Below are 17,412 nucleotides of genomic sequence, written 5' to 3' on the forward strand. Positions count from 1 at the left end.
AAATTGATGGAACTTCAACCAAAGAAGTAAAAATCATTTTTCTTCACAGATACAAAAATTGATCAAGTTTCAGAACAAACGATTTCTTTAGAACTGACGACCCATGTTTTCAAAGGTTAATTTTTCAATGATTTTGTCCATTTTGTCAGATTTGAAACTATAAAATCAGAGCTTACTTTGAAGATTAGGTGAACAGAGTTTGGGTCAAAAGATAAAGACTTCTAAAAGGTAGCCGTTGCTATCGCCTTCAGGCTGTCAGAACAAAGGTCGATAGTCGCCGGTGATGAGCTTGAAGGTCGTTGGAGCAAAGGTGGGTAGTCGCTGGCGATAAGCTTGAAGGCCTTCAACTTTCGCTTGCATCTGGTTAAGGAGGGTAAAAACAAAAGTAGGGAGATGGAATTACAAATCTTGGGGTGTGAGGGTGGAGGCCAATTCCATCACTTTTGGTGGAAATGGAATTGGAAAATTTTCCAATTCCATCATACCAAACAAACATCTTGATGGAAATCAATTCCATTTCCATACCTCCTAATTCCATCATATCAAACGTGGCATAACTCTTTCATCTTGTATTTATAAGTTTTAAATTTAAGAAAGAGTGTGACTCATTTTATAAGTTTCAATTTAGATTTGTCTTAGTATTTAATTTTTTTTTAATATTATCTTTAATTATTTTTTTCTTAACATATTTTTCTATACATTCTTTTTCATTTTATTTTCTATTTATTCTAAGAGTATATTTAGAAACAAAAATATATTTTAAAGTTATTTATTGCTTTTAACTAATTATTAGTTATTCCTAAATTAGTTATTTAAAGGTTATAATAAGGACTTAATAAAGTATTTATCAATTTTATTTCTATAATTAATATTTAAATATATCTTTTTGTATTAATTTTTTATGCCATCCGGATTTCAAAACTAAAGATACGGCCATACCGGCACTCTAGAAACCTTTTTGACTTTTTTTTTATTAACATTTTTTATGGTTGGCAAAAAAAATTAACATTTTTCATGTTAGCTCCTTTTATGATTAGAATTTGATAAAACTTATGCATTGGATGCTTAATATAATAGTTAGTTGTAGGTTCGATTTTTTTTTTTTCAAAATACCTCTATTAATAGTAAAGATTCAAACAAATAAGTAATTTTAATATATATTATTAATAATATTAGTTTAAATTTACCCATTTTTTAAAATAACTAATTTAAATCTTTTTAAATATTTTTAAATTAGTTACCTAATTATTACATTAAATAAGTATTTAATAGCTTTAGTACTACATGCATGATTTTAAATTTTGTGATCTTTCCCGAAAGGGGGAAAAAAATAGTTAACGAGTATGAAAGATTCAAGAGAAAATGACATTGAGGTCTTACAAAAGATAAAATATTGTAAAAAAAGTCTCTTTAAACTTGATAATTGCATGAAAGTCCCAAAGGGACTTGATTGCATTAATGAGAATATGAGTAGACACTATTGCCCTTCCTAATGAAGAGGCAAAAAACAAAGGCATAATTAATTTCCTTCATCTTTTTCATAAAGCTCCTGTATGAGAAAGAAAAGCTTGACAACAAAAGAAGCAAAGTGGTGGAGCACCTTCCCTATCACCACTATTAAAGTCAAGGCACCTTTCGCTTTATCCTCTTAGTTGATTTTGAGGTTCAAAACTTTCTTTCCTGTTTTCTCCTAAAATATTTTGGTTAGCATATTGGGTTTTTGTGTAGCGTATGTAGAAAATTGTTTCTCCCTTTAGCTATTGCTAAGCTTTTGTTTTTGGTCTATTATGAATAAGGTAACCAATTGCAGGGCTTATGGTTTTGGTTCGGTATATGTTGGTAATTTAATTTGGGGTTTCATCATGGGTTGGTAGGGTAATGATGGATGCTTTGTTTTTGGGCATATTACGAGTAGATTAATTGTGGGTTTGCTCTATTTGATCATGATTTAGTGGGAGTGGATGAAAAAGATGAAAATTCGTATGAATAGAAATCCTTACTACAAAAATAGGAGAATGCGTTTTCAATCCAAATCATGATAGTTGTCAATATAACTATTTGACTTATTATATAGATTTACATTAAAGATAATGAGTATGTTTTAAAAACATCTATTTTCTATTTTCATATAGGGAAAAGTTTGTAAATAATGGAAAAGATAATATGCGGTATATTGGGGATAGTGTGAGAACAAGAAACATAAAAGAAAACACAAGTGATGAAGAGTTAAAGACAACGGCACCTCTTTTTTTTTTAAAAAAAAGGTCTCCAAAGTTCAAGCACACTTGAAATTAAATTTTTGTTAAACTTATATCAGTGGATATATTAACAAGTGACAGTTCCAATATTAACAAGTAAGGAAAGGTGTATTGACAAGAGAGAGTGCAAATAATGACAACTAAATACATATCAAAATGTAACATTTTGGATTATACCAATCTCAATTGCATTGCATGGTGTTATTGTTGCCATTTGATTTTGTCTTACCCTGTCTTCTTTGTTATGTTTTTTTTTTTTTTTGCAAAGTAATTGTTTAACTATAACTTGTTCCGTGTTATTAAGCCAAAATTATTTGAGAATGAGGGTAAAATCGACAATAAAGTGAAATAGGCCAAAGTTTATATCTAGTCTGATGCGTGAGTTTATTTGCTGTACTGAATTAATTTGTTTATTGTGGTTTTCAATAAGATTCGCATGATCCTTATATGTTAAATTTTGTTTACAGTGATTCGTGTAACATTCATGTCCTCTCATGACTACATGAGTAGAATGGCACTGTTCGTGATAATGCAGGATTTACTATGCCATGGTACTCGAAGAATGAACAACAAAAGCTTGAGGTCGGATGCCTATGATAGTTGGTTACTCATAAAAACGACAAACATAGGGATAAAGTGCTATCAGTGCTACTAGATTTCAACCAAAGCAAAAGGAGATAAAACCATTAACAATTATGGATGTTAGAAATGAATAGAGCCCTCTGGTTAACAACCCATTTTATAGTAGGAATGAATTCAATGATATTAAATTATATATAATATGATTTAATACTCTCTTTTTTCGTATGTTAATCTTTTCATATGTTACGTGTAGAAGAACCAGTCCAATTACGTTGAATTTCATTTATTTCCTTACATTTTAAAAAAAACATAATATATATCAGTAGAAAACTTAACAAGTAATAGTGCAATTACTAATAAATCAGGGTAAAGATATTAATAACTAGTACAAGAAACATTGACAACTAAAGTATTCTTAATTTCAAATTTGTTATTGAATTATATATATATATCTTAAAATATAAATATCATGACACATTATAACTAATTATAACTAAAGTGTATTACTGAAAGTTATATTAATTGAATGCTATTAAAAAAAGACAGTTCCAACCATTGGCAAATGATGGTGAAGTCATTGACAAATCTAATAACAACCAGTGATAAGTTAAGGTGTAATAAATGACAAGCAATTATATAATTTCATATCAGTGATGATAAGCATGTTATCAGGGATTTTATATAACATCGTAGCCAACCTTATATCATATTATAGCTAACTTTATATCATATGACATTATAACTAACTTGATATCATCAGATAAATTGACAAGTGATAATGCAACGATTGACAAGCAGGGAAGCATATATCGACAATATAAGGTGTAAATAATTACAACTAATTACACATCAGAATCGAACATACCATTTCATAGCTAACTTTCATTCACATACGCACTACCAGAAAAAAAGCTTTTAACGGCGGTTAAAAGTGGCTTTTAACGGCGGTTTTGAAGGCGTAGTTGTTGAAGGCGACGTTGAAAGGCAAGGAAAACACGGCGGTTTTGAACCGCCGTGGAAAGTGGACTTTCCACGGCGGTTCTATAGATAACCGCCGTGGAAAGTCCACTTTCCACGGCGGTTCTATAGTTGACCGCCGTGGAAAGTCCACTTTCCACGGCGGTTAATTATAGAACCGCCGTGGAAAGTATACTTTCCACGGCGGTTATCTATAGAACCGCCGTGGAAAAGCGTTTTAACGGCGGTTATATGTATAACCGCCGTTAAAATTTTTTTTTTTTTTTTTAAAATTCTGCGAAATTTTCGTGTTTACCACCCTGCAGTTTACAGCTCCAAACAAATGTAGGCAGTGCAGATCACGCAGAACAAGATCAATTAGCTAGTTAATATACAGCAATGAAATTTTTTTTTACACAATTCCAAAATAGGGAAACCGGCCAACATAATAGAACTAAGTGGTAACCAAGGAACACGTATTGGCTAGCTAGGTCCAACAATTCTGAAATAGAAGTAACTACTTCTTTGTACAATGGAAATCATGAACAATATAAGAGGGAACCGAGAGAAAGCTAAATTTCAATTTTTTCTACCAATGTTGTTGACAAAGTGTCCCTCATCAAGTTGATGTCATCCATGAGATATGGCGCAATATTTTGAAATATCTGTTAATCAAAAATAACATAGTAAACTTAGTCAAAAATGAGAAATAAATTGAAGAACATCATGCAACGTAACTCATCTTTACCTCGTTTAATTTCTCAGTCGTTCCTGTCTCAATTATGTCATTCATGTAGCGGATGACATAATATCCACACTCAACATGTCCTTGTTGACAACGATACTTAAAAAATAAGATATAAAATTGAATATTAGACATTATTGATTATAAACATTAACTTTAATTCATCAAAAAATGTTTAAAAGTTAGTTCAAAACAACATATACCTGTGGAAGAATCCATGTTGGTGCTTGTCTATTTTGTTTAATCGCCACGACATTAAAACTATGAAAAGCCCTATCAACATTATAAGAGAAAATGATATTAGAGCATGCTTGTATAAACTTCACAAGTAATAAATATATAAATAAAAACTAACGTGTCGATGACATCTTTGGTTTCTTCGGATGGACTTCCACAGAGTGAATCGAACCAGTAAACTTTGTTGTCAAAAGGGGCACAAACAATTAAAGTCCAATGATAACTGCAAAAGGCAAACCATGTTAATTATAACCCGATACATACAACTTGTATATCTCAAATACAATAATACACTTACCATTCCACGTAAGGTGCAAAATATATTTGCTTTTTGGTCTGACTCATTACAGTCATAATGTAGATTGACCTTGCTTCCACAGTATTAAATTCTTTCTGCACCCTTTGAGGACACATAAAGCCATATGTTCTTTCAAGTCCTCCGTTTCGACAGATTTGATTAAAATGCCTGTTGTTCAAGTAAAAAACATTAGGACATGCATGAAGTATAATATGTAATAAGAAAATGATATTGTAACTTACAAAATAGCAAGCTGCATGAAGGCTATATCAAGCTCCTCAAAGTTGAGGAACTGAACGAGGTCCCTCTTGTCAATGGTGAAGTCGTATGTTATATCTGAACCCACAACCCCCAACGGCATCTTGAAAGTCACAGGCTTATCCATGTTTGGCACTATGGAATGAAGAACCTCCAAACTGGAATACATAAGCGCAACATCACTAGGAAGAGGCAAGAGTACAGGATCAGATGATGCGCTCGTTGTGGCCTTCTTTGCTGCCGCCTTCTTCACTATTGGCTTTGTAATAAGTCTCTTTGGCCACAAAATGAAATGTCCTTTAGCTTGGGCCAAGAGTCGAACCTCATCAGTAGGATTAGGCACTGGTGTACCCCCCTGACCACGAACAATCCTCTCCACTGTCACCCTTGCTTGATTGCTCGGAATTTTGTTGCCGTGAATCGTTGTGCCCATGAATGCTCGACCATTAGCAACATGAACATGTGAATTTTCATAATCCACATAGAGAGAACACGGCATCCCATTGTCTTCGACAGGGTCAGGGCTAGGGTCAGGGTCAGACACTGTCAGTGGCACAGTCTGATTATTACTGCCCTTTCCGCTTTTTATCACAGGTGAACCCTGAAACATAATATGAAATTAGTTAAGAAACATTAAATAAGTTTAAATGGATCAAATGAATCTTTAGAAGATTTAAAAAGATGTGTGATTATTACCTGGGAAGGTTCAGATACTCGGGCATCTGGAATCCGCTCGTACCCATCATCATCAAGTCTGTTGAAACTTGGCATCGAATTCATCACGCATCTTTTGCATCTCTGCCATGTGTTGTTGACTTAGTTCAGCTCGAACTCTCTCTGTTTCTTCTTGTAGTCGTTGGTCGAGCTCCTCTTTAGATACCATGTTAGCGGAGGATGATCTGGTGCTTCTTCGTGAAGCAGAGCCAAAAAATTCTTTAATACCAATCCCTTTAGGGGCCCCTCGGACTCTTCCGGGATGGTCAGCCTTTCCAATAGCAGTGGCCAAGATATCCATCCGTCCTTGAGGGATGAATGTACCTTGAGATAGTTGCTCCTCAAGTGTATCCTATATCATTAAAACAACAAATTCAATTTAAGATAATTGAAAAAAACAATCAATGAAGCATAATTCTTAAATATTACTTACAATCCTCTCAGCAACAGTAGCAGACTGTGGAGTAATGTATTGACCCTTTTTAATCCTCGCCGCCTTCCATTTTTCTTGGCGAGAAGGACGCTCAATGGATGGCATGTAGCCAGTAGGATCTGAAGCAGCAGCCATCTGTGCATTCTTCAGTCGTTCCTCCATCATACTTCTTTCCAACCCACCATACCCTGCACGAGACATGGTATGTGGGTATACATTCTGCTCAGATATTTGTTTGTTCTTCTGACTCAATGCCTATGACAATGAAACCAAATCGACAAAATTAGTTTAGTTAAATAAAATATGACCTGATTAAAAATTAAGTTTGAAGAAACCAAACCTGAAATGCAGGGTCTTCACGTTGCTTCACAAAATTCTCCCATGCCTCATCACTAATAAACTGGTATCGTTCCTTAGGATGCTCACCCTTTCTTTTTCCATTAATATAATGTGTTGTAAGCATGGACTTAAAATCCCTCCACCGTTCAGCAATTTGCTTCAACAGACGGTCTCTCATTTGTTTAGTGGCAGGAATATCAAATGTCAGCTGCATGCAATACAATAATAGCATAGAGTTATAAAGTAAATAAACAACTATAATTGAAACAAGTAGAGAAAACAATGCACAATATACCAATATATCCTCCCAAAGTTTTTCTTCAAATCTTTGTCCACCTTCTTCCAGTTAGGAATGTCAATGCTAATTTTACTGCGTGCGAGATAACCCACATAACTAGTAAATTGAGCCCCATCCTTTCCTATAGGCTTCAGATCATCATCAAACTCCACTGTAATCCTCATAGGCTGTGTGCTCTCATCACGTAAAGCTAAATGCCTCATATGGGTTGGCCCTCTACCCTTTCTCCGGCTAGTAAAAGAGTTGTCATCACCAGAACCCTGTTGACCGGATCCGTCCATTTCCTGTTTAAAGAACAAGGAATTAATAAATGTAAGAATAAAAAATATCAAGTTAATATAAAACATTATATTATTAAGTATATTTAGCAAAAAAAAATCAAAAAATTCATTTGAGGCTTACAACGATTATCCTCCCAAATTCCTTCACAATGATCATCTCTAACAGCATAGTCATCATCTACCAAATCTAATTCAACTGCTTTAGGTCGAGTAGCTGTGAAAGGCGGGGTTTCATCAAGATTAAGCTCTAAGTCACCATCATCTCCACCAACTCCTTGCCTTTTACCTTGAAGCACGATAGACAATTTCTTTTTTGCTAGATCGGGAACGAAGAACACTTGTTTTGCTTGACTTGCCAAAATAAATGGCTCGTCTCCGTATCCAAACCTCTCAAGATCGACCGAAACAAATCCAAATTCTTCATCCACTTGCACAGCATTACTATTAACCCACTTACATTTGAAGACGGGAACTTTAAACTTGGTATAACTAACCTCCCATATCTCTTCTATTATTCCATAATAGGACATTGCCGCCAACATTGGGTTTCTGTCTTTAGAACTAGCAAAATGCATGGCTTCCGCTACTACCATCACCCCACTATTCTGCATAGTACTCTTATCGTCTTGGGTTTTTGTGTAAAAAGAATAACCATTTATATCATATCCACCCCAACACAAAACCTCAAAAGAAGGCCCTGCAGCTAGCCTCTGTATTGTCTCAGAAGGATTGCCATCTTTTAACACTTCTCGCTTGAACCACTCTGCAAATGACTTATTATGTTCATTAGCTAGTTGCATGTCACTCTTTCTTGGATTCAAGTTCCTCAGCATATTCTTGTGAGCATTTAAGTACGGCAAAACTTCATCTGTGTTGTTTAAAATGTATAGATGTGCCTGCATTACAACTTCTCTTGACATAGACCTCACTATGACACCCCGTGTTCCCTTGCTTCTTCTCCCTTGATCATGTCGAGATTGAGGAAGACCAACTGCCTTTACCCTTCAAGATATGCGTTACAAAACTCAACTGCCTCCTCAGCTACATATCTCTCAACAATTGATGCCTCAGGCCGATAAGGATTCTTAGAGTACCCTTTTAGGATTTTCATGTATCTCTCAAAAGGGTACATCCATCTTAAACACACAGGGCCACAAAGTCTTATCTCTCGCACAAGATGAGCTATCAAGTGGACCATAATATCAAAAAATGATGGAGGAAAATGCATTTCCAATTGAGAGAGGATCACATAACCTTCATTTTCTAATTCATCCAACTCAGCAGGATCAATGACTTTGCTGCAAATGGCACTAAAAAACATACAAAGTCTTGTAATAGTATTTCTCACATCGGTTTTCATAATGCCTCGAATAGCAAGTGGAAGTAATTGTTGCATCAACACATGACAATCATGAGACTTCATTCCCGTTATCTTCAAATCTTGCATTGAAACAAGTTTGCTTAAATTAGAAGAATAACCTTGTGGCACCTTAATAGTATTGACAAAACCACAGAAACTTCTTTTCTCTTCTTTTGATAATGTGTGCGCAGCTGGATGTAAATAAGCCCTCTTACCATCTCTTTCTTGTGGGTGAAGGACATTTCTTATTCCAATTTCGACTAAGTCTCGTCTTGTATTGATTCCATCTTTAGTCTTTCCACTTATATGCAAAAGTGTACCAACAAGACTCTCACATACATTCTTCTCCACATGCATCACGTCTAGACTATGCCTCACATCAAGACTTCGCCAATATGGAAGATAAAAAAAGACTGATCTTTTTTTCCATATATTTCTCTCACTGGCAGTCTTCTTCTTCTTCTTCTTACCGAAGACCACATTAATTCCCTCCACCCGCTGATAAACTTCTTCTCCAGTTAATGGTCTTGGAGCCATTTCATATTCTTGTGAGCCATTAAATGCCTTTTTCAATCTACGGTAAGGGTGATACCGACTAAGAAACCTTCTGTGACCAAGTATACTGTCTTCCTGCCATGTTTAAGTTGCATATAGTGGGTGCCTTCTTCACATATCGGGCATGCTTTATGCCCCTTAACACTGTATCCAGACAAATTTCCATATGCTGGAAAGTCATTTATCGTGGTGAAGATCATGGCACGTAAATTGAAGGTCTCTTGTTTATATGCATCAAACACATCAACACCTTCCTCCCATAATTTCTTCAGATCCTCAATCAAAGGTGCCAAATACACATCAATATCGTTTCCCGGTTGTTTTGGCCCCGAGATCATCAAAGATAGCATGATATACTTTCTTTTCATACATAACCAAGGAGGCAAGTTGTAAATTACGAGGAGCACTGGCCAAGCACTGTGTGTGCTACTAAGATTACCATATGGGTTAATTCCATCCGTACAAAGCCCTAGCCGAAGGTTTCTTGGCTCGCCACCAAATTGAGAAAATTTTTGATCTATTGTTTTCCATTGAGGAGAATCTACTGGGTGACGAAGCTTTCCATCACATATTTTCTCATCAAAATGCCATCTCAAGTTCTTTGCATCTGTGGCATTAGCAAATAGACGCTTAAATCGTGGTATTATTGGAAGATACCACAGAACCTTTAAAGGAGAACCTTTGGTCATCTCATTATAATCACCATCATCTTTCTTCATTTTGTATCTTGAAGTCCCACATTTAGGGCACTTATTCAACTCTTCATAATCATTTCTGAATAATATGCAGTCATTAGGACACGCATGTATCTTCTCATATTCCAAACCCATCGGACACAAAATCTTTTTTGCCTCATACATTCGTTTCGGAAGTGAATTCCCTTTGGGAAGAATATCACTCAGCAATTCAAGCAATTCCGTAAAACTAGCATCGGTCCAACCATTTCTTGCCTTCAAATTCATCAGTTTCAATACGGTTGTCAATCTTGTGTAATCATCTTTGCACCCTGGGTATAAAGGTGTCTCTGCATCACTACACAAAGTTTCAAAGGTGGAAGAAAACTGTGTAGAGGATTCAGACCTTATATCATGAAACATATCCGAAATTCTATCACCAAAGTCTTCATTCACAACCTTCTCATTTGCAGACAGTGTAGTCTTTCTAATTTCTCCATGCCATATCCAATTTGTATACCTCAAATTTATCCCATCACAGATAAGATGCTCTTTTATCTCAGAAATACTCCGTCGACTATTGTTTAAATATTTGACACAAGGACAATAGTACAATCCATCTCCTTTACTAGGGGCATTTCTCTGAGCAAACTCAAGAAACTTTTCAACCCCATCCTCATATTCCTTGCTAATTCTCTTAGCTTTCATCCAACTACGATCCATTGTTCTACAATTATTTAAACAATACTTTACTATCAATCAAAATTCATAACGAAGGAAAAAAACACAAAATAACTAACAGATTATTTATCACTAAATTCTTATATTTATTACAAAAAAATTATCAAAAATTCGAAATAAATATCAAAAAATTATAAAAAAATTTAAAAACTTCACAACTAATCAACTCCAAACATTTAAACATATTTCTAATACAGTATATAAAAAGGAATTAAGGTTTTCTCACATCTAATGCCTACCAATTAACACCAATCAATGGTTCAACCACATAAAAAATGCAAAATGAACAATACAAGCCAACCACAATGTAAAACTAACAACCCCATTTCATATATAACAGATTTTCATGGCTAAAACATTCAACAAACCAAGAAAAATTGAAAAGAATGAAAGAAGAGGATACTCACAGAGCAGAGAAGCTTCAAACGCGAAGTGAGGTGGCGGCGGACGCGGCAACGCACCGGTTTTCGGTTAGATAGTGGGGGGTAGGACCGGTTTTCGGTGGTGGACCACGGCTGAGCAAGAACGGACGGAAATGGGAGGCGGTCGACCACGGCAGACTGCGGCGCACAGCGGCAAGGCTCCAAGAGCTCAATGGAGGAGTTTAAACGGTGGGATAGTGGCGGGAATGGCCGGTAATGGCAGTTTTACGGTGGTGGGGCAGAGGGGGACCACGGCGCATTGAAGAAATGAGAAAGAAAGTGAAGAGAGTCGAGCGGCCGTGGGGGTTTGAAGACACACTTTCCATGGCGGTTTTCTTAAAAACTGCCGTGGAAAGTCATACCCTCTTCAACTTATTTACAAAAATGCCACCGCATTTTTTTCCACTTCGTTTTTCTGCTGAACCGCCGTTAGTTTGCGACGTTAAAAGTCTTTTTTCTAGTAGTGAACTCTCACACAGAATCGCTCTCTTTGTTGACGTTCTGATTCAGTTGTCAGAACCGTCGAGTCTGTTCTACCACCATCCAGCTCTCAAAGGGAGTAACAGTGGGGGTCTCCTTTTTCGTCGTGCTTCTTCCCTCCTCCCCTTCTCCCGTCATATCGTCGCTCTGTTTTGTCAACTCCGCCACGTCACCCCTAGTGGTGTTTTCATTTCTCGCATCAATCATTCCACTAGGGCAATGGTCCGCATCATGCCTATAACTTCCACATCTAAGGCAAATGAGGTAGATGCTCTTGTACTGAATCTTGGACTCTCTCCCATTAACAAGGATCATAGGACATAACGGTGTAGACAAGTCAAGTTTGACGCATATACGAGCAAATCTTCCCTTTTTCTTGCCAAGAGTGGTTTTATCAACTTTCAGAACTCCTCCCACTTGCGACCCTAGCACATGTGAAATCCCTATATCATAAAAGTCTAGGGAGAGTTTGGAGATACGAATCCATGCAACAATCTTGTTTATCTCCTCGCCCTTAGGATCAAACACTTGCTTCTAAGGTTGCATGGCCAAATAGTGATCATAGGGTAGCCATGGTCCACTCGTTAGTGCAATGTCATAGTCTTCCTTGTGTGTGAACCGCACCACAAAGAAGCCTGATCCCACATCTATAGCTGTGACGTCCCCCATTCTTGCCCACACCTTTTGCACTTTTGACTCCATGAGTTCTGGGTGGATCATTCTACCCAACAACTTGACAATTAACGCCTTCTCCCATCTCCTCACCAATCTATCCATCTCCTGTTGGGGTATAATGACATTAGGACCCTTGGGTGTCTTCTCAACTTTTATGCGTTCTTTCCAACGGTTGTTGCTCCACCAATCCTTCTCTACCTCCTTGTCGTCTTTCTCATGCGTCACCGCATGTTTGAAGGACTTCCATTTCGCACCACCAAGGTCGACCCCATCCACCGAACTCATCGTCTCCACACTCCCTTGCCCTGTAGCATGCATCCAGTCCTCATCACGTGGAACCAATGCTTGCTCATTTTGAACCGACCTTCACCAGCCGAAACCTTTTTCCAACTAAGCTCAATAGCATCTTGCTCCTCCGGTGACGGCCACAGGTTCGCATCGTCTCTCACACTCATCTCTCTTCTGGACACTATGACAATATCCCCATCTCCATTCTATCATTTCATCCCAATCAATCCTTTCTTGCTAAGCCTGATTGAAGAAAGAAAAACGGAACCAACAGAGAGTTGGTTTAGCAGGTCCTTTGGGTCTTAAATTTAGGTCTTAAAAATGGAATTTATGTTAACAGAGGCAGCCACTAACCCAGGTCGGATTAGTTGCTGTCCCAAATTAGGAAACCAGTTTTGGTGCTCATCATTTTGATGAGCATTTTAAACTCATAAGATTTTGATTATTCATATCTCATTTGAATGGTTCGGACTTGGTTTCTTTTTTTTATTTATTCAAAATAATTATTTTAATATGTATAGAATTTAAGATAGAGATAATCTATTAACTATTATTTTTTCAAAAAATAGTTTTCCAATTTAAAAATAATTAATTAAATATTTTAAATTTGAACCGTTCAAATTATATATAAACGGTCAAAATTTAATGAGTTTAGAATGCTCATCAAGGTGATGAGCACCGAAACTGATCTCCCAAATTAGTCGATTGCCTGAAAATGTAGTGATAGGATCCAGAAAAATCAAGTGATAATAATTTATTTCCATCGCATGTAACTCATTGACTTCAGTTGTACGTGTATCTTTCCCGCCGTCCCCATCAAGCAATCTCAACGCAAGTGAATGATCTATATGAGTGTGGTCAATGTTCACGAGCTTTGCTTCATTAATTCTTTGGTGAAGACACAATTTTTTTTTCAAAAAAAAAAAATCTGAACTCAGTGAATAGAATTGTCTCTAATAAAAAAAAAACCTATATTTAGCAAAAAAATTATGTTATGTGTTTTTCTTTTTATAAGAAGGATGGTGTTATCCTTTTTCTGTATTAAATGGAGGACTTTGTTTATAGTGTTGATCCCATATATATGACGTAATCTAATTTATTTTTTATATTTATCACAAAATCACAAAAAAAGAATTTTAGAAATTAAAAAATTACACACGGGGACCCTTTCATAAAAATTGTAATTAAAACCCATAGTAATGTTGTCATTAGTTCCTATTTGCAATTTTTTATTTCGAAGGTCTTTTTTTGTGATTTTTCCTTATCATTTTTTAAAATCAATTTATCAATTTTATAAACTAGTATATATAACCTAATGAGTATCGTAAGAAGATCATATCACAGTTTGTTATAATTAAATAGTTTATTTAATTTTTTTTCAATTTATTAAAATAAATCAAATAACTCTTTTGTCAAGGATTGGAAAGTATTCTATATCCGAAAGAAATGTTGCAGGAAAATTGTTGGTATTAAATTATTAATTAATATGATTGAACCAGGCTTCATATCATATATCTATATATATATATATATATATATATCTCTAAATATGTATATAACAAATAAATACTATCTCCTGTTTTTAATAAGCTATTTTAACTTTTAATTTGATCACAAATATAAAACCTCAATCCACTTTATATCTTATATTTATCTATTTTTTTAAACTAGTCATTATAGTAATTACACATGTTAAAGACTTCATCAAATGGTAGTTATAACTAATATATATGAGTAGCAACTAGCAAGGATATTGAAAAATAACACATATTTATTATAAATAACTATCTTAACAAATTTTTTTAATTTAATTAAATTAGTCAACTAGTTCTTATATTAAGCACTGGAGGTAATATTTAACAGTTTCAAAAATTTTAGTTTCATATATTGTTGATTTTTCAAGGGTATATGGTTGAATATATTGAAACATATATTAATATCTGCGTATGTATGTATGTTTTTTTTTTTTGTTGATAAGCTGTATGGATCTGTTTTAGAACGGTTCTTTCTATGCAGGGTCAAGAAAAAAAAGCTGACGAATGGGTGCAAATTTAAAATTTCGTACAAACTAGAGAGGCAGAGAATCGTTTGAAAAAACAATCGAAGATTACCCCAGTAATTATTAATTTTTCAAAATATTAATTTCGTCATGTAAATCAAATTGCGATTTACATATTTTTATCTTGAAAAACAAGAAAATTTTGAGAAACAAAATACAAACCGCATTTCGATTTTCAGATATAACATATTATATATTTAACTAAATATAATCAGATTTTATAATACAACAGCATCCCATCGTTACGTGAACCTCCTTTTATACTCTCTGATTCACAAACCGATCGATCTGAAATAATATAGTATTTGATTCTTTATTCTTTGTCTTTATTTTCGTTTTGATTGTTATAGTTTCAAATTATAAGTTTTGGCTTTTCAAAAAAACAAGATGGTTTAGTTTTTTATTAAAATATAAGAACTAATATTTTAGATGCAGAAAAACTTGAGAGCCAAAATCTATGATTTAAAATTATAAGAACTAAACTCAAAATAAAAATAAATTATAAGAACAAAACATTATATTAGCTTTTTTTAAAAGAAAATACCAATAGCTTATACTCCTTTAATCCTATTTATAAATTATTTTCAATATAGACAAAAAAAACTCTAGACTTTGTTAACTCTCATCTAAAATTTAATAATTTTTTAACTTTATTCTTATTTAATATACGTTATATTTTATGTAAACAAAGCCTACACAATAATAAATGAAGGGTATAATTGTACATCCATATAAAAAAGTTATCTTAGTATCCATAAATATGACAAAAATTAAAAAATATCTTTTCTCTTTGTGCTACACAAGAGGAGTATAAAGCAACACAAAACAATGAGTTGTATCCAACAAAAAAAACATAGAACAATGGGATGGAACATAGGATAACAATTAATTAAGAATTATTTAAGATATTTAGGTTTATTTTATTAGGGTATTTATCCGAATAAAGATATTTTCAAATTAGGATTAGGATTTTATGAGTTTATTTATAATCCTTTCTAATTTATTTTAGATTTATTTACTTCCAATGAAATAAGATATATATCTAGCTTAGATTATTTTTCACTTCCACAATATTTATCAATAAGTCACTGACTATAATTAATTTTAAAAAAAAAATTACAAAACCGCTTTATTAAATGAGCACAATTATCAAACCATATATAGTTCTAAATTCTAATTCTAATATTATTCTCCGACGATTACGAGCAGAAAAAAGCTAAGCAATGGCTTCTTCTCCTTCTGATCCCTATTCTGAGTTTTACTACTCTGTTCACTTCGATGGAGAACTTATTCAAACCCTAGTCACAGGGTCTTGTTTATGTGTTGACCGATGGATCTCTGATATCTACTATCTCTACCGTCATGATATTGCCGACGACGGACTGGTCGTCGGCCTCGACTGCAAATCGCTTCCGAGTTCCATCGCCGGAATCACCCACCCCATCGCCGTCATGCAACTCTGCGTCAACGATCGCTGCCTCATTTTCCAGATTATGTACGCCGATGCAATGCCTATCGAGCTAGTCCGATTCCTCAACGACGAAAGAATCACCTTCGCCGGCGCCGCAGCGAAAGAAAACGCAGAAAAACTCAAGAGGGACTATGGCCTCCGAGTGGCTTGCGCTGTGGATGTTGCGGACATGGCGGCGCTGATCTACGACGATCATGAGTTCAGAGGTATGGGATTGTTGGAAATGGCTTTTACGTTACTTGGTGAGAAGATGAAGAAGCGTTCGTTAAGTGACTGGGACAATAGATTCCTTACATATTCTCATGTAGAATATGCATGTGTTCATGCTTATATGTCTTATTTTCTGGGAATGTTCATCTTATCTTTTGATGATGAAGAAGAAACAAAGAGGAGAGTACAACAAATTTTCTTAATTTAAAAGGGAAAACAGCATCTGTACTGAGATTACAAGTGGGATCTGATTGGCAGCCTTTTATGCAGCTATATACTTGACAATGGAGATGAATTGGACCAAGTGGTTGTGTTGATTCAATAATTATGCCATGTAATTTAACCTCTCGTTTTTTCTTTTTGGTTTTAATGGTGGTGTTTTTTTTTTTTTTAATGTTATGACATTGACTCTGCAATTGTTGTTTTCTTGATGGCCATATAATAATTCATTATTGCAGTTAATAATGGAGATGATGCTTGACGCAATACAATTTGATTCTGATGAATGATTCTGATTCGATTGAATTAATCATGGTGATCTAAACTATTTAATCCTATATCTTTGTGGCTAAAAAACTTAAAAAAGTACGTACATAATCTTATTTTGATATTAGTATATTATGTTATGAATAATGCGTAGTTTAAGTGTGGTTATGGTTATTCTTTTGAATCAAATCATATGTTATACACACACACACATACATACATATATACATGATCCCTTTTGATTTTGTTTGTTGGGGGCCAACTTTATGGGAAAAAATATCATGACTTTATCAATTTCACTTCATAGCTTTAATGACATTAGTTATATAATATCTCGAAATATGGGAGTCCTCTGTCCATTTTTATAAGCAACTAAAGCTAAATCATGCGGATCAACATGTTAGTTAAAATTAGTTAAAGACAATAAATGTATAAAAATTAATTTTTTTCAAAATATTCTATTTATAGGGGATAAAGTATAAAAAAGAGATAAAAAATTATTAATAAAAAAATTATGAAAAAAGTGTGACAGAGAAAGATTATATTAAACTACCATCTCAAGAACAGTCTAGGAAATGATGATGTTTTGGG

The 17,412-nt window shown here is 34.5% G+C and overlaps 2 protein-coding genes across 2 annotated transcripts; one reads left to right on the forward strand and one right to left on the reverse strand.

Moving 5' to 3' along the window:
• Positions 1 to 11,665: 11,665 nt before the first annotated feature.
• LOC114730899 (uncharacterized) lies at positions 11,666 to 12,592 on the reverse strand. Its single transcript, XM_028918007.1, has 2 exons — positions 12,257 to 12,592; positions 11,666 to 12,166 (listed from the first exon to the last, which is right to left on the reverse strand). Exons 1-2 carry the CDS (start codon positions 12,590 to 12,592, stop codon positions 11,666 to 11,668), a joined length of 837 nt encoding a protein of 278 aa, XP_028773840.1.
• A 3,285-nt stretch (positions 12,593 to 15,877) lies between these two features.
• Positions 15,878 to 16,519, forward strand: LOC114730900 (Werner Syndrome-like exonuclease; the record flags this gene model as incomplete). Its single annotated transcript, XM_028918008.1, has 1 exon — positions 15,878 to 16,519. A coding segment is annotated over exon 1 (642 nt), but the record flags the coding sequence as incomplete, so codon positions are not given.
• Between the last annotated feature and the right edge of the window lie 893 nt (positions 16,520 to 17,412).

This window comes from Neltuma alba, unplaced genomic scaffold (genome assembly GCF_004799145.2).
Source record: "Neltuma alba isolate B1F8T4 unplaced genomic scaffold, ASM479914v2 tig00012780_pilon, whole genome shotgun sequence".
NCBI lineage: Eukaryota > Viridiplantae > Streptophyta > Magnoliopsida > Fabales > Fabaceae > Neltuma > Neltuma alba.

What these genes read in the sequence shown, in the direction of transcription:
- LOC114730899 (XM_028918007.1), bottom strand. Translation starts at nt 12,592, where the DNA reads ATGAGTTCGGTGGATGGGGTCGACCTTGGTGGTGCGAAATGGAAGTCC. An exon ending in TGGGATCAGGCTTCTTTGTG is followed by an intron (nt 12,167 to 12,256) that starts GTGCGGTTCACA and finishes ATGCAACCTTAG; the next exon opens with AAGCAAGTGTTTGATCCTAA.